Source organism: Podarcis filfolensis (genome assembly GCF_964270895.1).
Source record: "Podarcis filfolensis genome assembly, chromosome: 17".
Taxonomy (NCBI): Eukaryota; Metazoa; Chordata; class Lepidosauria; order Squamata; family Lacertidae; genus Podarcis; species Podarcis filfolensis.
Window position 1 is genome coordinate 19,589,027 of NC_139621.1, and position 19,937 is coordinate 19,608,963.

Below are 19,937 nucleotides of genomic sequence, written 5' to 3' on the forward strand. Positions count from 1 at the left end.
CTAGCAGTTCAAAAGCACGTCAAAGTGCAAGTAGATAAATAGGTACTGCTCCGGCGGGAAGGTAAACGGCGTTTCCATGTGCTGCTCTGGTTCGCCAGAAGCGGCTTAGTCCTGCTGGCCACATGACCCAGAAGCTGTAAGCCGGCTCCCTTGGCCAATAAAGCGAGATGCGCGCCTCAACCCCAGAGTCGGCCACGAATAGACCTAATGGTCAGGGGTCCCATTACCATTACATACCTCACCTTTGGACTGCAAGATCCTTAAGGTGTTTTACAATAGTGAACCATCACAACACACACACACACACACACACATATACACAAGCTCCAAGGCCACACAACCTACTAGCTGGAACCACAACAATAGACAGACACATAAATGCCTTTGCCGTTCAAGCCTGAATGTGCGCAGCAAAAGCTGCAGTTTTTAAATTGGATGACGGACGTGAGAGAGCTGTACTTTTTGTCCCAAATGAGGGAGCTGAAAACACATGAGGAGTTACAATAACAGTTCTGTCATCCTTGTTGTGCTTTCATGTAGCTGCTGCGCTTGTTAGCTTGCCAGAGCTCTCATTGTGATTGTTCCTGTTAACGCAAATGTTCTAAGAGCTGCTGTTGCTGTTCCTACTCATGATATTTTGCATTATAATACTGCAGATGTTACAAACAATTTTGGGTAGCAGAGGATGGGGCTGCTGGTTGTTATTAATCTTCTGCTTTCTGCCAAAATAGGATTTGGGAGCAGCTGAGACCTGTAAAAACCACCTGCACAAACATTTTAAAATGAGACACACATAATTAAAATATGCAGTAAAATAACCCAATTAAAGCAGCACAGCAGTTAAAACAGAAGACCCAAGTTGAGAGGGCAAGGGGACACATGTGTAAACAGGTGCACCTCCAAAAGCCTGGGGGAATGCCAATACAAATGACTCACTCTTGCAGACACATAACTCGACTACTCTGCGCTTCATGTTAATTGCCTGCCTGATCCCCAGCGAAGCGGGTGGCTGGGGGGGTCCTTTGAACAGTGTTGCACTTGAGGGGGGATGAGATCTCCATCCATGGAGTTAGATTGGTGATGACTCCTCCACACATGCTGGGGAAAGGATAATTGTGTCTACAGCCAAAGATGTGCATTTTCTGTACAGCTAAAAATCTCTAACGAGAGCCTGGCAGCACCTTGGAGACTAAGCGGTTTTGTTGTTATTGTCACGTACTGAAGTTCTCACCCTGGGCCAGCAGGGGGATACTGTAGATAGTTATGCAAATAAGGGATCGAAAGTGACGTTCAGTGATTGGATAGTTTTAGAAAATTGTTACAGTTACGTTGTACTGGAGCTCTATATAAGCAGGCTGACTGAACCCTTCAGTTCAGTTCTGTTCTGGCCTATGAATAAACAAGAGCTGTTTGAAGAATCGCTGTGTCGTCTGACATGTTCACCCACAACTTAACAGTTATATTACAGAATCATAGAGATGGAACGAACCCCTGAGGGTCATCAACCCCCTGCAATGTAGGAATCTCAGCTAAAGCATCCATGACAGATAGCCATCCAACCTCTGCTTATAAACCTCCAAGGAAGGAGAGTCGACAACATCCCGAGGGAAACCATTCCACTGTCGAACAGCTCTTATTGTCAGAAAGTTCTTCCTGTTTCGTCGGAATCGCCTTTCTTGTAACTCGAAGCCATGGGTTCGAGTCCTCCCTCCAGAGCAGGAGAAAACAAGCTTGCTCCCTTCTCCATGTGACAGCCCTTGAGATATCTGAAGATGGCTTTCATATCCCCTCTCAGTCTCCTCTTTTCCAGGCTCAACATACCCAGCTCCTTCAACCATTCCTCATAAGGCTTGGTTTCTAGACCCTTGATCATCTTGGTCGCCCTCCTCTGCACACGTTCCAGCTTGTCAACATCCATCTCAAATTGTAGTGCCCAGACATGGGCGTAGCCAGGATTTTTGTTAGGGAGGGTGGGAATTTTTTAGCCCCCAAAAGTTAATGAGCTATTTTGGGGAGATCACGGGTAGATCCCCCAGAAATGTTTACAGTGGTACCACAGGTTACAGAAGCTTCAGGTTACAGACTCCGCTAACCCAGAAATAGTACCTCGGGTTCAGAACTTTGCTTCAGGATGAGAACAGAAATCACGTGGCAGTGGCACGGTGGCAGCGGGAGGCCCCCATTAGCTAAAGTGGTACCTCAGGAAATAGTATTTTGATATGGCAGTAAATTTATGTAAAAAGAATTAAGGAATAGATGGGAAGTCGGGTATAAAAGATAATGAGATTTTTTACTTTTATTGTAACATGAAATTGTAATTTATAATTTTTTCTCATGATTTTTATCTTAATAACAGATTGTATAAATTTCCTTTTCTTTCCTTTTCCCTCCTAAGTTGTACCCCCTTTTCAGTATTGTTCCCTTTTTTTGTATGTAATAAGCATGGAAATAAAATTTAAAAGAAGATAAAAAAACAAAAAATAAAGTGGTACCTCAGGTTAAGAACAGTTTCAGGTTAAGAACGGACCTCCAGAACAAATTAAGTTCTTAACCCGAGGTCCCACTGTGTTGAGTATTTTTAATGCTTTTCAATATTTTTAAAGGATTGGGGGCGCAAGTAACTCCCTACACTCCCTTAGCTACGCCCATGTGCCCAGAACTGAACACAGTATTCCAGGTGTGGTCTGACCAAGGCAGGACAGAGTGGTACTATTGCTTCCCTCGATTTGGACACTAGACGTCTAAAATGCTAGGATTGTTACAGGTAGGTATCCGTGTTGGTCTGCCGTAGTCAAAACAAATAATAAAAATTCCTTCCAGTAGCATCTTAGAGACCAACTAAGTTTGTTATTGGTATGAGCTTTCGTGTGCATGCCTGTGTATCTGAAGAAGTGTGCATGCACACGAAAGGTAATACCAGTAACAAACTTAGTTGGTCTCGAAGGTGTTACTGGAAGGAATTTGTTGTTGTTGTTTGTTTTGATGATAGGATTTTAGAGTTGAAAGGAGGGAGCCCTAAGAGTCATCTCATCCAACCTCCTGGCAATGGGGGAATAATTGAAATTGAAATACTTTATTGTCACTTGTACAACTTGTATACAGTGAGATTACATGAGCACCCCCCACTCAGCTCTCTTAGTCTTAATTGCCCTCATTTACTGACGCACACCCACCAAACCCGAAAGTCAGTTGCCCTGTTGTTATCTTTTCATTCAGCAGCCTAACAGCCCACGGATAGAAGCTAGATGACTTGCTGCAAGATGAAATGCGGTAGCTATTGCATCATCTGTGGACCTATTTCTTCTATAGGCAAACTGATGATTATCAAAGTCTGGTGGAAAGCAGGTTCTAAGGCAGCCTTTCTCAACCTGTGGGTGCCCAGATGTTGTTGAACTACAACTCCCATCACCCCGAGCTAGCAAGGCCAGAGCTCAGGGATGATGGGAGTTGTAGTCCAACATCTGGGGACCCACAGGTTGAGAACCGCTGTCTAAGGTGTTGAAGGACCAGCCTTTCGAAGCATTTCATCACTACAGATGTTAATGCATCGGCCTTTTCTGCTGCGGACTCCTGTCCAGCTCGGGCTCCACCGAGAACCCTGAAATCCTTGTCGCAGGCGCTGCCTATGGCATCCTTTGCTGGGGGTCCCCGCCTAGCCATGCTTTCGCTAGCACTTCCGCCCTTTTCCTGGCACGGCGCGCCTCCTTCCCTCGCCCCGCCTCCTGCTTCCCCAGCAGCCTCTCCTCCCACTGGCCGCCCGGGCCCCGGAGCCCCGCCCCTTCCCCTTTGACCCCGCGACGTCTCGGCGCTCTCTCTTCCTGCTCCAAACCACGTGGGCGATGCGGAGCTCCCTGCGACCATAACAACCCGGCGCTCGCCGCCTGCCTGCCTGCCTGCGAGCTCCTCCGCCGGACGCGTCCCCTGCTGCCGCCGCCGCCCGCTCTCCCCGGAGGCAGCGCGGAAGAAGCGGCGACATGGCGAGCGCCTCGGCCTCGCTCAGCTACGTCGGGTGCAACTTCTTGCGGCAGAGGCTGGTGCTCTCTACGCTCAGCGGCCGCCCGGTCAAGATCCGCAAGATCCGGGCCAAGGAGGAGAACCCCGGACTCCGAGGTGCGTCTGCCCTGGGCGAACGAGGAGGGAGGCGGGCAGGCGGGTTGGGTGGAGGAGAAAGCAGCAGCAGCAAAACCTAGAGTTGCAAGGGACCTTGAGGGTCATCCAGCCCACCCCCGTGCAGTGCAGGGATTTGCAGCTGCCCCTGACGCGGATCCAGTGCCGGATTTATATACAGTGGTACCTCGGGTTACAGACGCTTCAGGTTACAGACTCCGCTAACCCAGAAATAGTACCTCGGGTTAAGAACTTTGCTTCAGGATGAGGCCACATTAGCTAAAGTGGTACGTCAGGTTAAGAACAGTTTCAGGTTAAGACCGGACCTCCGGAACGAATTAAGTTCTCAACCCGAGGTACCACTGTATAAACTAAGCAAGCTATAGCTTGGGGCCCCACTCTCTTGGCCCCCGCAAAAAAAAATCTAAAGGAAAAAAAACACCTGGATGTGCATTTCCGAAATATATGATAAAAAGCAAATAAAATAAAACCTACATCCAACAACAGTGTTTTGTGTTGTGTAGGCTCCTATGGTGTAAGTCATGGGCTCCACCTGCTAGCCTGCTCCCTAAAATATCACTGGTTTGCTCATTTCTATATTTTGTCTTTCACTATTAATATACTTCTTCTTTATTGTATTTCAGTTCAACAATTACTTTGATAAAATACGTATTTTGTTATGTGCAAATGGCTTTAGATGCCTATGAGGTCCATAAATTACCATATAGCATATATTCAACACAAAAAACCAGTGACAGTTTGTTGTTGACAAAGGACAGCTGGACATATAAAGGGCCCCCGTTACCTTCAGTAGCTTAGGGCCTCACCAAACCTAAATCCGGCCTGTGGGGATCCAACCTTGGCGTTGTTGGCACCATGCTCCAGCCAAAGGGGACAGTTTCTTAGCATCATGGAATTGTAGAGTTGGAAGGGACCCTGAGGGTCATTTAGTCCAACCCTCTGAAATGCACGAGTCTCAGCTAAAGCATCCATAGCAGATGGCCATCCAACCTCTTCTGTGAGGCTACAGGTTCTTTTTGTTAGCGTTAGGCTGGGCGCTGCAAGGGAGCAGCTGTGCTGTTGCCCGCTTTCACGTAGGCAAGAAGGGTAGCCGGTCTTGGGGTTGTAGGGGGCGGACGTGCCAGCCTGCTTGGAGGCAAGTCCGAGCATCCTTGGGTCTTTCTTGTATGCTGCTTCCTCTGTGCAGAGTTATCAGCTGCTGGGACAGCCAGTTTGTCGCTGCCTGAAGTGAAATTCTGTTTACCGACACAGAATGCTTTGTCATGATCTGGGAAACACAGGTTAGCCTCTGGAGCTTCTCAGAGCAGAGATGTATGAAAGTACAACTCCAGGCATTTTAGCTCTAGAATAGGAAGAAGCTATGCATGCTACGTAGCTCCCCGTTATTCAGAGAGGACCTAAGCACAAGCCTAACAATTTCTAATAAGAAGTAAGTTCTGTTGAATTCAGTGGGGTTAGGAATGCAGCCCTGGTTTCCTCTTTTTTGGAGCTTGTGTGGTTCATCGAGGGCAGACTACATTGGGTAAGCACGGCTTCAGATTCTTCCTCACCCATCAGACTCAATGTTTGGCCTTTGGCTAGTTGGAATTACCCGTAAACTTGTTTGGTTTGAAGGTAAGATGGGCTGATCTCATCTATACCAGTCTGAATGTTTGGGAGGAATGGGGTAGGGATATAAGTGTAAGATTGTGGATTTCCCGCTAGATTTGACCAAAAGCTCATTTAGCTCAGCCTCTGGTCCACAAGAAGGTCATGAAGGCAGTTTTATTTATTTCCCCAAGGTTTTTATACCATTTGATTGTAATAAAACTTCGAAACAATAAAACAGCAAAAGCCTTCTCTTGCTATTGCCCTCCATATTCAGTGGTATACTGGCTTCTAAACCCAGAAGTTACATGCAGGGAGCACAACTAGTATCCGCTGATAGCCTTATGAATGTGTCATAGTATCGTAGAATTGTAGAGTCGGAAGGGACCACAAAGGCCATCTAGCCTGACCCCCTGCAATTCAGGAGTCTTTTTCCCAACATGGGGCTTGAACCCTTTACCCTGAGGTTAAGAGTCTCATGCTCTACTGACGGAGCTATCCCAGGTCAAATCCCCCTTTAAATCCATCTTCAGTTCGTGACCATTACTACCCACGTCTTGTAGCAGTGAGTTCCACACTCAGGGAAGAAACACTTCCATTTATCTGTCCAGAAATGTCTTCTGTCAATCAGTGATAAATTTATATTAGTGTTGCTGGAAATGAGTGCTAGTTTTGGAAATAGGCATAGAACTGGGACACAGGACCAGCTGACCCCCACAGTCCTTTCCAATTCTATGAGCTGTTAAGGGCAGGCATAGGCAAACTCGGCCCTCCAGATGTTTTGGGACTACAACTTCCATCATCCCTAGCTAACAGGACCAGTGGTCAGGTATGATAGGAATTGTAGTCTGGAGGGCTGAGTTTGCCTGTGCCTGGTTAAGGGTGTGGGGATCACTATTTTTGTATTATCAGATTTGAGGCTGCGCCCAGGGGGCTGTGTTTTTAGATTACCAGAACTGGATCCATTAGAGTCCCTCTGTACAGCTTGCTTTTTAGGTTTGCTTAGGGTTATAGTATTGCCATAGTTTACACACCCTCCCTCTCACGTTGAACGTAAAAGATTTTCCTCAAATATGGACCATGTCCAATCGCAGTAGCCAATATGTAGGGAAGCAGCTGGGGACAGGATGAGTGAATGGGTTGGAATTCTGAATGACCATACAAGTTGCATTGAGTTGGTTTCCCCCCTAGAGCTTATTGTTGAGAACATTGCAGGGTTTAGAAGGAGCTAATGATCCGCTACTGATTCCAGCATGACTTTACCTTGCTCTGTGTCTCTCTTAGTCTCTCAGCTTATATATCTGAATTTCTAACTTTGTGTTGTTGTTGTTGTTTAGTCATTTAGTCGTGTCCGACTCTTCGTGACCCCATGGACCACAGCATGCCAGGCACTCCTGTCTTCCACTGCCTCCCGCAGTTTGGTCAGACTCATGCTGGTAGCTTCGAGAACACAGTCCAACCATCTCGTCCTCTGTCATCCCCTTCTCCTTGAACCCTCCATCTTTCCCAACATCAGGGTCTTTTCCAGGGAGCCTCTCTTCTCATGAGGTGGCCAAAGTATTGGAGCCTCAGCTTCAGGATCTGTCCTTCCAGTGAGCACTCAGGGCTGATTTCCTTAAGAATGGATAGGTTTGATCTTTTTGCAGTCCATGGGACTCTCAAGAGTCTCCTCCAGCACCATAATTCAAAAGCATCAATTATTCGGCGATCAGCCTTCTTTATGGTCCAGCTCTCACTTCCAGCTCTAACTTTGTACTGCTCTCATAACACCGAAAAGGGGGCTTGCAGATCAGGCCAGCACATGTTTACCTGGAAGAAGGCCTTGCTCTGTGTAAATGGGGCTGGCATTCAAGAGTTTGTGCAGGATCACAGCCTTGTGTTCAGTCGGACAAAATTCTTACGGTTCCCTCGGCTACCAAATTGGGACACATTTTGCTCTCTCCCATCTACTTTTAACGGCATGGTTGGCAAACTGTTTAAAGAGTTTAAATGGGGGAAAATATTTTGATTGTAGCACATTGCATGTTGGGATTTCATTAAGGTTCTCGGAATAGTGACTGAACGCTAAGCATCTATGTTTCTCTGACAGATTTTGAAGCAAACTTTATCCGGCTGATTGACAAAATAACCAATGGCTCTAGGATTGAAATAAACCAAACAGGTATTTATGTATCTATTATCTACTTGGCACCATCACAGTGTAATGTATAGCACTTTACGGAGTGCAAGAGAGTATAGCCCTTCTCCCGGAAGTTAACTGTCTTAAATTTGAAACGGGATACTCAAAGGGGAGGGGAGTTAGGAAGCCAGGAAAGTTCCTGCAATTGTTTCAATGGCTGCTAAAGGTAAAGGTAAAGGGAACCCTGACCATTAGGTCCAGTCGCGGACGACTCTGGGGTTGCGGCGCTCATCTTGCTTTATTGGCTGAGGGAGCCAGCGTACGCCTTCCGGGTCATGTGGCCAGCATGACTAAGCCGCTTCTGGCGAACCAGAGCAGCGCACAGAAACGCCGTTTACCTTCCCGCCAGAGCGATACCTATTTATCTACTTGTACTTTGACGTGCTTTTGAACTGCTAGGTTGGCAGGAGCAGGGACCAAGCAACGGGAGCTCACCCCGTCACGGGGATTCGAACCGCCAACCTTCTGATCGGCAAGTTCTAGGCTCTGTGGTTTAACCCACAGCGCCACCCGCGTCCCATTTCAATGGCTGCAGTGGGTTTAAAAGGGTCACCAGGCATCTCCTTCAGCAGGTGTATGTAATAATCACTTCTATATCATGGGCCTCCAGGGTTGGGCAAGCCCAACTTCTGGCTTATGTCAACCTTATTATAGTCATGGACAACTAATGCGGAGAATGTTTTCTGTGCTCTTTGAAAGGTACCACTTTATACTATCAGCCTGGCCTGCTCTATGGGGGTTCACTGGAACACGACTGCAGCCCCAACCGCAGCATTGGGTATTATTTGGAAAGCCTGCTGTGCTTAGCGCCCTTCATGAAGCACCCTCTAAGGATTGTTCTCCGCGGTGCCACCAATGATCAAGTGGATCCTACGGTAAGTTGTGAATCGTCCCAAGTGTCAATGGTGTTTATGTTTCCAAGCATTGTTCAAAGTGTTGGTGCTGCCCTTGAAAGCCCTAAACGGCCTCAGCCCTGTAGACTTGAAGGAGCATCTCCACCCCCATTGTTCAGCCCGGACACTGAGGTCCAGCTCTGAGGGCCTTCTGGCGGTTCCCTCACTGCGAGAAGCCAAGTTACAGGGAACCAGGCAGAGGGTCTTCTCGGTAGTGGCACCCTCCCAGTGGAACACCCTTCAGATGTCAAGGAAATAAACAACAATCTGACTTTCAGAAGACATCTGAAAGCAGCCCTTTTTAGGGAAGTTTTTAATGTCTGGTGTTTTACTGTGTTTTTACTATTCTGCTGGGAGTCATCCAGAGTGGCTGGGAAAACCCAGCCAGATGGGTGGGGAATAAATAATAAAATTATTAGGAGGAAGATGGTGGGAAGAGTGGAGGGTGGCTGCAACAAGAGCAAGGAGGAGTCTGGGGGAAGAGAGCTTGTTAAGTCATTGATTTGTGGCCACATAGGCCCCTTAATTTGGTCCCTGAGGATTGGGGGGGGTTCGTGCCCCCACACTTCCGCTCTTGTTGGGTCTATTCTATAATGGCAAATCCTTTTACTGTGTCCATGTCATTTAACACGGAGAAAGAGAAAGAGTCTGTCACTGGGAGTGCTGCAGGGATAGGAGACCATGTTCTGTGGCTGCCCCGTAGCCACAGTTCAAGGCTGTTCTAACTGAAACTGGTTAATGGAGAAACTGAAAAAGGAATTGTTGATTATGAATCCAAAGTACATGTAATCGAACCAATTTCTGGTGCTATGTTGCTTTTGGCAAATCTAATCACACATCCACCCCCCCCAACCCATTGTGAATTAAAAACTCCTTCTCAGAACGAACTTTTAATTGGTTGGGGTGCAAAGATTGATTGTGTAGTTTTCTAGTCAAGAGGATTTCTTACTGAATATCTTTCAGGTGGATTGCCTTAAGGCAACAGCTCTGCCTTTATTGAAAAGATTTGGAATCGACGGCGAAGAATTGGAATTGAAGGTAAGACCTCAAATCACTATTTCTCTGAATTCTTATTCATATCGAGTGAGCTAAGCTTTCTCCCTGATTTGAATGAGCTTTCCTATACAGTGGTACCTCGGGTTACATACGCTTCAGGTTACATACGCTTCAGGTTACATACGCTTCAGGTTACAGACTCCGCTAACCCAGAAATATTACCTCAGGTTAAGAACTTTGCTTCAGGATGAGAACAGAAATCGTGCTCTGGAGACATGGCAGCAGCAGGAGGCCCCATTAGCTAAAGTGGTGCTTCAGGTTAAGTTTCAGGTTAAGTGCAGACCTCCGGAACGAATTAAGTACTTAACCCAAGGTACCACTGTACATTGTGGCAGCTGCATTGCCTCGCTAGAATTTGTCTTCAAATGTTGTTGGATGAGAAAGCCGGAGCTCTTAAAAACCTTACTGCTTAAAATTCTCGTTTATTGTTTTCAGATCGTGAGGAGGGGTATGCCCCCCAAAGGAGGTGGCGAAGTGATATTCAGTTGTCCTGTTAAGAAAGCATTGGTGCCCATTCAGCACGTTGATCCTGGCAAAATTAAGCGGATCAGAGGTGTGGCGTATCCTTCTTGAAAGGTTTTCAAACTGGTTTCTTTCCTTGCCTTACACTGTAAGGGAAAGAGTCAGGCTGCAATCCGAATATCCACAGACCTGAGTAAGCCCCATTGACTCAGTGTGGTTCCCTTGCAAATAGATGTGTATTAGATTGTGTGGCTAGTAATGATGTGAATATATTGTTTAAATGGAAAATTAATAAAAATTATTTAAAAAGCAAAATGCACAAGCAGGAAATGTGTTGGAAGTCCTCTTCTGGCTATGAGGGACTTGGTCACAAATTTATTGATAGCTGCATGAATTATTATAGCTAGGAAGTGGAAGGGGCAAGCAGAATATAAAATGGAAGAATGGTATAAAGAGGTGTGGGATATTGCTGTTAATGATAAATTAGCATGTGCCATTAAGGTTAGATGGGGAATACGCAGGAGAAATGATTTCGGAGGAGATATGCTTGTAGAATTTGTGTCAGACCATCGCAAGAGGTGTTGAAATTTTGGGAGGTTGGGTAGTTATAATGGAATGGTCTTGGTGGTGGGGCACACATTTTTATTCTTATTTATTTATGATTATTTGTCAAAAATAAAAAGGATGTATAAAATGTAAATAAATATAAATAAAATAAAAAAGGAAGTCCTCTTCTGTATACTGGCCCGCTTTTGTGTTAACGCCTTTTTCTATAAGAAATTCCTTAATTTCATAAACCAGCTATTCTGTCAGAGTGTCCCCGCAGATTGCAAACCGAATTGTGGATTCTGCAAGGAGCATCCTGAATAAATTCCTACCAGATATTTATATTCACACAGACCATATGAAAGGGACAAGCTCTGGGAAGTAAGTTTTCCTAATAATAATAATATTTTATATATACCCCCCACCCATTATTCTTTAATAGGCTATTTATTTGTGGTTTACTAATATAATGCTTACTTGAAGGAGAAGGGGTGGAGGTGGGGGCAGAAGTCAATCTGGTAATAACAATTCTGTAGCATTGATACAGCTCAATTTGCAGTTTTCAAAGCCTCTCAGTAATCTTTGCAACAGTTCTGTGAGATATCATTCTATCTGTACCGTAGGTGAGGAATTAGTGAAGTTTGGGGAGGAGTGGCTTGTCGTAGGTTGAACTGCTGAGTTTGTGGCTGGAATGGGATTGCAGCCATAGACCCTCCTGGTTTCCACCCTGACAATGCATGAGTTTTTCATTGAGCTTCACCTGATCCACCTGACCTTCTGTGCCTTCTGATCACAACCAGCTTTTGTAAGGAAGGAAACTCCTCCTGAACTCTGCCCACCCTCCTCCCAAACTCTACAACTCTCAGGAAGAGGATTATTACATTTCCACCCATACTTTAGCAGCGGGTTGTTCAAGAGAGAGTTTGCCATCCAATGGACTTGGAAATTTCTTAAGGCACAGCTCATTCAGCTCTGCCTGTCTCCTGTTCTTATTGACCTTTATTGGCACAAGTTGTCTGTCTCCTTTTTACACCTCCATCCCAAGTGCGCTTCTTATTTTTGTTGTTGTTGTTTAGTCGTGTCCGACTCTTTATGGACCAGAGCACGCCAGGCACTCCTGTCTTCCACTGCCTCCCGCAGTTTGGTCAAACTCATGCTGGTAACTTTGAGAACACTGTCCAACCATCTCATCCTCTATTGTCCCCTTCTCCTTGTGCCCTCCATCTTTCCCAACATCAGGGTCTTCTCATGAGGTGGCCAAAGTCTTGGAGCCTCAGCTTCAGGATCTGTCCTTCCAGTGAGCACTCAGGGCTGATTTCCTTAAGAATGGATAGGTTTGATCCTTCTTGCGGTCCATGGGACTCTCAAGAGTCTCCTCCAGCACCATAATTCAAAAGCATCAATTCTTCGACGATCAGCCTTCTTTATGGTCCAGCTCTCACTTCCATACATCACTACTGGGAAAACCATAGCTTTGACTATACGGACCTTTGTCGGCAAGGTGGTGTCTCTGCTTTTTAAGATGCTGTCAAGGTTTGTCATTGCTTTTCTCCCAAGAAGCAGGCGTCTTTTAATTTCGTGACTGCTGTCACCATCTGCAGTGATCCTGGAGCCCAAGAATGTAAAATCTCTCACTGCCTCTTACTTTATAGGACTGCAATTACTTGCTTTTCAGGTCCTGTATTGCCCTGATATCAAACCAAGTGGAAAGACCTTTGCTGTCTCACAGCATCCTCCAAGTGGGCTTTCTTCTCCTGAAGCTGGAGCTACAATCTAGGACCAAACTCAGTCCCACTCTGGCTCCTCTGTGCAGACTGTACTGAACTTGATGGAACAAACAGTCTTAACTCTGTGTAATGCGTTTTCTCATGTACCCACTGATGGGCATAGTAACTCAGTGGCTTAGTAAGTGATTTGAATGCTGAAGATCCCGGGGTTTCCAGTTGGAAGGATCCGGTGGCCAGCATTAGGGAAGAACTCTTCGGAAAACCTTGGCATGGCCACTGCTGTGCTCAGTTAGACAGGCCTGGTGCAAAACCATCCAGGGGTCAAGGAGAACGACCAGGCCCAATTGGGTGCTGATGGGAGTAAATGTCGCTGACTATTTTATACCAGAACGTTAATTTTTTACATGTAAGTTTAGGCTTTGTTTTTCTTTAAGCAACAAGCAGGCACCTTCATCACGGAATTTTAAAATGAAACAATTCCTTCCATTCCACCCCTGTGTCCTGTGTGCTTTCTTCTTTCAGGTCCCCAGGTTTTGGCCTCACTCTGGTGGCAGAGACAACAAATGGTACTTTCCTCAGTGCTGAGTTGGCCTCCAGCCCCCAGGGACAGGGCGCAGCTGTGCTCCCAGAAGATCTGGCCATAAACTGTGCAAAGCTGCTACTTGAAGAGATTCACAGAGTAAGTAGCTGTTTCATTTTCGCCCCCTGAAGAATTGTGGTGGTGCCTCATAACTTCATTTTACATCTTTGCATTAGGGAGACTCTCTTTCTCTCCACGCTGCCCAGGTTGTATTCCTTCTCTAGATGGCGAAAGAAAACCTGCGCTGTGTGTAATGTATTTCTCCTTAATGCAGCAAATGAGCTTGGTCAGAAACAGGACTCGTCTTTAAGAGGCAATTAGAGCCCTTCTCTGGTTTCGAAAGACTTCGCCCCTTTGATTAGGAAGGTTGTAGGCCGCAGAATCATTTTGTTCTTGCTGCTGATGCACCCTGTGCTAAATGGGTTCCTGATCTGTTAGTGGTCAGCTCAAGTCATTGGATATGCCAATGACTATTTTACTTCCTAATGAGAGCCGGAGAAAGAGATGGGCCTTATTCATGGTTGCCAAATGGGCTGTAAGGCTCAGGATGGAGTTGGAAAGCCAGGGTTATGTTTCTTTCTATGCTCTTCCTGAGTGCATCTGAGGTCAAGAAAATGCATGCCACAGAGGTAGGAATGCTGACCTACTAAACAATTTTGGAGTGAAATATATGAAATATCGAAAAGATGTTTAAAATATCTTTTAGTAAAAAACCGGAGGCATTCTTTTTAGGTATAATCGCAAACGATATTCCTGACAATCAAAGGAAAGAAAAAATTGGAAAGGGAGAAAAATGCCATCAATGAAAGAATGGCAAATTAAATTTTGTGAATATATACATCTGGCAAGACTCACATCATTCATAAGGGGACAATCAGACCAAAAATTATTAAAAGAATGGCGATGTGCTAAAGAGTATATGAGAAAAATTTGTTCTGGAGTAAGCATATCGGTATGTAACGGATGAAGCTTTGCAGGGTTAAAGAAAGAGAAAAATGGTGCAAAAAGTATAAAGGTAGAGGTAATCTATATTAGACACAACAATTTAGAAAGAGTAAAAATTTCGAGGTCTTAGAACAAAGGAAGGAAGTCAATATGTGTATATGTATGTAACGATTAGAATGAGGATATGGTTTTATTTGTAGATGTGTGTTTTTTTGTTTTGTTTTGTTTTTGTTCTTTTTGCTCTTGTGCCCCCCCCCCTTGTTTGTACTGTTTTATTTTGGATTCATTGTTTGTAATTTTTGTTGTAATTTTGCATTGAAAATTTAAAAAATTAAACAAATTTAAAAAGAAAACGCATGCCACAGATTGGGCTGGCGGGTTGGTCTCGCAAAAAGGAATCTCTCTATCTCAACATATGATGGAGCTATTTCCATTTAAACCACCTGTCTTGGTTAACTTGGGCTGCTGTATGCCTGTACCCACTTCCTGGAGCGTAAATCTGTTAGAATGTGGTGGGGCTTACCGTATTTTTCGCCCCATAGGACGCACCGGCCCATAGGACGCACCAAGTTTTTTGGGGGGGAAATAAAGAAAAAAAAATTTATTTCCTCCCCAGGTGCTTGTGGGGCCGGCAGCGGGGAGACGCACTGTGCCTCCCAGCTGTCCCCGGAGCTTGCGGGGCAGGCAGCGGGGAGAAGCGCTCTTCTCCCCACCGCCCGCCTGCAGACCAGGTCCGGGGACAGCGGGAAGACGCGCTGCGCCTCTCAGCTGTCCCCAGAGCTTGCGGGGCAGGCAGCAGGGAGAAGCGCTCTTCTCCCCGCCGCCCGCCTGCAGACCAGGTCTGGGGATAGCGGGAAGACGCGCTGCGCCTCCCAGCTGTCCCCGGAGCTTGCGGGGCAGGCAGCGGGGAGAAGCGCTCTTCTCCCCACCGCCCACCTGCAGACCAGGTCCGGGGACAGCGGGAAGACGCGCTGCGCCTCCCAGCTGTCCCCAGAGCTTGCGGGGCTGGCGGCGGGGAGAAGCACGCGTCTCCCCGCCGTCAGCCTCCAAACCACATCGGGAGACAGCGGGATGGCGGCGTTCCGCCTCCCCGCTGTCCCCCGACCTTGTGGGGCTGGCGCTGCGGCTCTCCTGAAGCCTGGAGAGCGAGAGGGGTCGGTGCACACTGACCCCTCTCGCTCTCCAGGCTTCAGCGAAAGCCTGCATTTGCCCCATAGGACGCACACACATTTCCCCTTCATTTTTGGAGGGGAAAAAGTGCGTCCTATAGGGCGAAAAATACGGTACTTCTGAGTAGGCTTACATGGGATTGGGCAGTTGACTCCTTTGGCCCTACAAATTCCTCTGCTTTTGCACACAAATTGGTCCTAGTACTGATTTCAAGCCCCTTTTTTGCCGTTGGGCTCGTTGAACGCATGTTGTCTTTTTGACCCTTGAAATGCAGTTTGTAGCTGTTGTGTGGTTTTCCCTCCCTCTTCCCCTTTTCGCCCATATTTTCCGGTTAAGTGCAAAGCTTAATTATTAAATGGTTTGCGTTTGCAGGGCGGCTGTGTGGATTCAACAAACCAAAGCCTCATTCTGCTCCTCATGACCCTTGGGCAGCAGGACGTCTCCAAAGTCCTGCTAGGACCTCTGTCCCCATACACGTAAGTCTTTTCTCTTTCCCACCCCCTCTGAGAAGGAATCACCCATCTCTGTTCAATTTGCTAATTGCATAGAATAACAGGTTTTGTTACTGCTGTGAATGCTTAATTTGTAGCTGCAAAAGGAACTTCTTCAAAGCCCTCAGTGCAGTATATTAGGTAAAAAGATAAAAAGTAAAGGACCCCTGGACGGTTGAGTCCAGTCAAAGGCAACTATGGGGTTATGGCGCTCATCTCACTTTCAGGCCGAAGGAGCCGGCGTTTGTCCACAGGCAGCTTTCCAGGTCATGTTGGCCAGCAGGACTAAACCGCTTCTGGAGCAACAGGGCACCATGACGGAAGCCAGAGCTGTTTACCTTGCCGCTGGAGCAGTACCTATTTATCTACTTGCACCTACCTTTCAAACTGCTAGGCTGGCAGGAGCTGGGACAGAGCAACGGGAGCTCACCCCGTCATGCGGATTCAAACTGCCGACCACCTGATTGGCAAGCCCAAGAGGCTCGGTGGTTTAGACCACAGCGCCACCCCTGTCCCTTTACCAGGGGTCCTTTACCTTTGTAGTATATTACCTCCTGTCTGATTTTAGGAAAGCCAACAGATGACTTGCTCATCAATCCTCCATGTTTCCAGAGCTCTGAAACATGCTGTGGCAAGTAATGGGCACACAAGCTGGGTGCTTGTTTTCTGGGGTAACCTCTGGGCCATGGTGGTGATGGTGATGGTGATGATGATGATTTTATATGCCGCCCATCTGACTGGGTTACCCCAACCACTCTGGGTGGCTTCCCATAATTTATGAAAACCACAACAAAACACCAAACATTAAAAACTTCCCTATACAGGGCTGCCCTCAGATGTCTCCCAGAAGTTGGATAGTTGTTTATTTCCTTGACATCTGGTGGGAGGGCGTTCCACAGGGCGGGTGCCACTACCGAGAAGGCCCTCTGCCTGGTTCCCTGTAACCTCACTTCTTGCAATGAGGGAACCTCCAGAAAGCCATCGTAGCTGGATTTCAGTGTCCAGGCTGGACAATGCAGGAGGAGAGGCTCCTTCAGGTATACAGGACTGAGACCCTTTATACCAATAGCTGTGACATAGGGCTAATATTTTGGACTGTTTAATCATCATCTCTGACTCGATTTGCGAAGATTGAAAAGAAACTGCCAGGCATCCACTTTTGTGTTTGGGAGGAGGAATGTTTCAGCATTTGGCGTAAAGCTGTCTGTGCAAAGGAAAAGACCCATTTTGATATTGGTGGAAGGAGATGGCAATATTGGGAGATGCAGCTCCTGCTTTCTTTGCAATTGACCATTTCCAGCGGAGATCTTGGCTGTGGTTTCTTCACCTTGCATGCCGGTTTCTGCATCCATTTAGTGTTGGGAATTCCATTCCACCCTTTGCTGCAGATATGTGGATTGTTACATGTCACATGTCTGTTTACATTCTAGCACAGATTGCTGGCATGAGTGGAACTTGCGCTCTGTATTGCTTTTGTTTTCAGTCTCTTTGAGAAGACGGCAAGGAGAGAAGCCATGTTTTCTTTGTCCTGATTTAGGTATAATAAATGCGTAGTTAAGTATCGTGTCCACGCCTCGAGCCTCATCTGTTGTGCAGTTTACACTGCTGAGTAATGTGTGCTCAAGCCTGCTCTGCTTGAGTCACAGACACATGTCGGGGAGGATGACTGATGGATCTCCGCAGCGGCAAGGCTGAGAGGGGAGACGCTCCAGCTGGGGCTGAGCCAGCTGGCTTTTCATGCCCCGGTTCCGACAGTTAGAACAACTAGACTGTGAACTGTCCTTTTTCGGTTATCATGGTACCGGTGCTGTATGTGTGAAAGGTACAGTACTGTGATAACTGAAGAATGATGGTGCCATCGCAATGACATGGGTGCTGTGCTGGGAAACTACTGCTGGACCTTGGCCTCTGACCTTGGAAGCCAAAGGGGAGATCTTGTGATTGGGGTGGAGGGAGACCAGAGAGAGCCTGTGTTACCAACTGATGGGTGTTTATCCAGAAGCTCTCAGATATAAACACTCTGAAGCGGTACACAATCAGCTGGGGATGCCTTTGGTAGATGATCAAGTGATCTTTCCTGTATTGGCAATGAGCCTATATAAGGAGCAGAGGTAGAGCAGGGATTGGCCAATGGGAGAAACCGAGTTGCAAATTGTCAGGATCCGGTGTCGGTCAGCAATAAAAAGAAACCCACCAGTGTCAGCAGGGTGGGTTTGATTTAAATGAAATCGATTTAAATCACTAGTCAGTAAGACTTGATTTAAATCATTTTTTTTACAGAAAGGCTGGTTCTTGCTGGTATAATGTTAATATTTACAACCAGATGAAGGTTTCATTTTTTGGGGAAAAAAATTTTCAGAGTAGTTTTTACAGTTATATAAAAAATTACTGATTTGGCTATTAGAAATACATAGGCGATAATTGTGAAATTATCGTGAGGTTTTAATAAGTTAGCTGGTTATATTATGACAACTTATGATATAAGTTTGTCAGCTCCAGCCATCTGTTTCCATAACTAAATCAAATGCTAATTGCGATGTGTACTTTTCTGTGTGTACTAGACTTCCAGTTTGCTCAATATATAGAATCTTGGAAAATATTTTTTTTTTAATAAATCGTGTGTATCCCCCCCCCCCCGTTATAAATTTCAGGTGTATCTGTTGGCATCCAGATGTTGCCCACGTTAACTACTGCGTAGGTTAAGACGTTCACGTTTACCTTTTCTTCCTTTCTTAGAATTGAGTTTCTGCGGCATCTGAGAAGTTACTTCCAGGTTATGTTTAAAATTGAAAGCAAACCGTCGGGCGAAGAACGCAAAGGCGGAGACAAGGTCTTAATGACATGTGTGGGCATCGGGTTTTCCAATCTTAGCAAGACGGTAAAATGATGTGCCTGTGGAATTTTGTATTATTAAACTAATTCCCTTTTTGTAACACAGAAGTTATCGGCTATGTTTGCAGAATCAAATTAAATCTGGGAAAGGGCCATGGCTCAGTGGTAGAGAGCAGCGTTGGATGCAGTGGATGCAAGGTTTAGTCCCTGGTATCTTCAGGCGAGTCTGGAAGAAACCCCGTCTGAATTCCCAGAGAGCTGTTGCCGGCCAGTGTAGACAGTATTTAGCTAAATGGGCCGATGATGTGACTGCATGCGATGCAATTTCCTATGTTCCATTCTCCTTTTGTAGGAGTGGAGAAACAACAAGGAAGCCAGTTAACAACACCTCCTGTTGCTTTTGAACCAGGAAACATTCATGGCTTCCACAAAAGTCAGAACGGGAAGCCGTCGCCTGACGTAGGCTTCCAGTCAGAGGAGTACCTAAAGGTTGGTGAAACCAGCCTCTGCTGGGGACGCCGGTCTGGAGGGTCGGGCATGCAAAAATCACATATCAGACTATGGATTGTACGATGTATATACCGTATTTTTCGCTCTATAAGACACACATCTCCCCCTCCAAAAATTAAGGGGAAATGTGTGTGTGTCCTATGGAGTGAATGCAGGCTCCTTGGCTTCAGCGAAAGGAACCCGAAGCCTCCGGAGCACAGCAGGAGCTCCCGCAGCGCTCCGGAGGCTTCGGGTTGCCTTCACTGAAGCCTGAAGAGCGAGAGGGGTCGGTGCGCACCAACCCCTCTTGCTCTCCAGGCTTCAAAGATAGCCGCCTGAAGCCTCCGGAGCTCAGCGGGAGCTCCCACTGCGCTCCGGAGGCTTCAGGTTTCCTTCACTGAAGGCAAAGGCAATGTGGGAGAGGGAGAGCTGCGCAGTGCCCCTTCAGCGAAGTGGGAGGAGAAATGGAAGGGGCTCCGTTTCTCCTGCCGCTTCGCTGAAGGGGTGCTGTTTAGAGAGGGGGAGATTTTTTTTTTTCTTGTTCTCCCCCTCTAAAACAAGGTGTGTCCTATGGTCAGGTGCGTCCTATAGAGCGAAAAATACAAAATACGGTATGCGGCGCTGCAGTGCCGCCGTCACGGTCAGATCCAGCACAGCAGAAGCTTCCTTTCCTTCTCACACTACGGCACAAAATTATTTTTTTTCCAGGGGGGCATTGGTGCAGCTCCTTGGCAAGGGCACAAGGCGCCCTAGATATGCCTCTTGCTTCCAGTCCCAGTACTCCTGGCTCCCATCACCTGAGGCAATTGCTTCATTTTGCATCACCGAAGAAAAAGGCTGGCTTTTAGAATT

At 46.6% G+C, this 19,937-nt stretch overlaps 1 protein-coding gene across 1 annotated transcript; it reads left to right on the forward strand.

The window, feature by feature from the left end:
• Positions 1-3,788: 3,788 nt before the first annotated feature.
• Positions 3,789-18,704, forward strand: RCL1 (RNA terminal phosphate cyclase like 1). The gene is made up of 9 exons (XM_083594253.1): positions 3,789-4,110; positions 7,805-7,876; positions 8,594-8,769; positions 9,751-9,825; positions 10,279-10,403; positions 11,107-11,232; positions 13,101-13,257; positions 15,646-15,749; positions 18,501-18,704. The coding sequence occupies exons 1-9, from the start codon at positions 3,975-3,977 to the stop codon at positions 18,649-18,651; spliced, it is 1,122 nt and encodes a 373-aa protein (XP_083450379.1). The 5' UTR covers positions 3,789-3,974; the 3' UTR covers positions 18,652-18,704.
• The last annotated feature ends 1,233 nt before the right edge of the window (positions 18,705-19,937 follow it).

Coding starts and splice junctions, on each gene's coding strand:
- RCL1 (XM_083594253.1), top strand. CDS start 3,975: ATGGCGAGCGCCTCGGCCTCGCTCAGCTACGTCGGGTGCAACTTCTTG. Junction 9,826..10,278: donor GCGAAGAATTGGAATTGAAG/GTAAGACCTCAA, acceptor TATTGTTTTCAG/ATCGTGAGGAGGGGTATGCC. Junction 11,233..13,100: donor AAAGGGACAAGCTCTGGGAA/GTAAGTTTTCCT, acceptor TTCTTCTTTCAG/GTCCCCAGGTTTTGGCCTCA.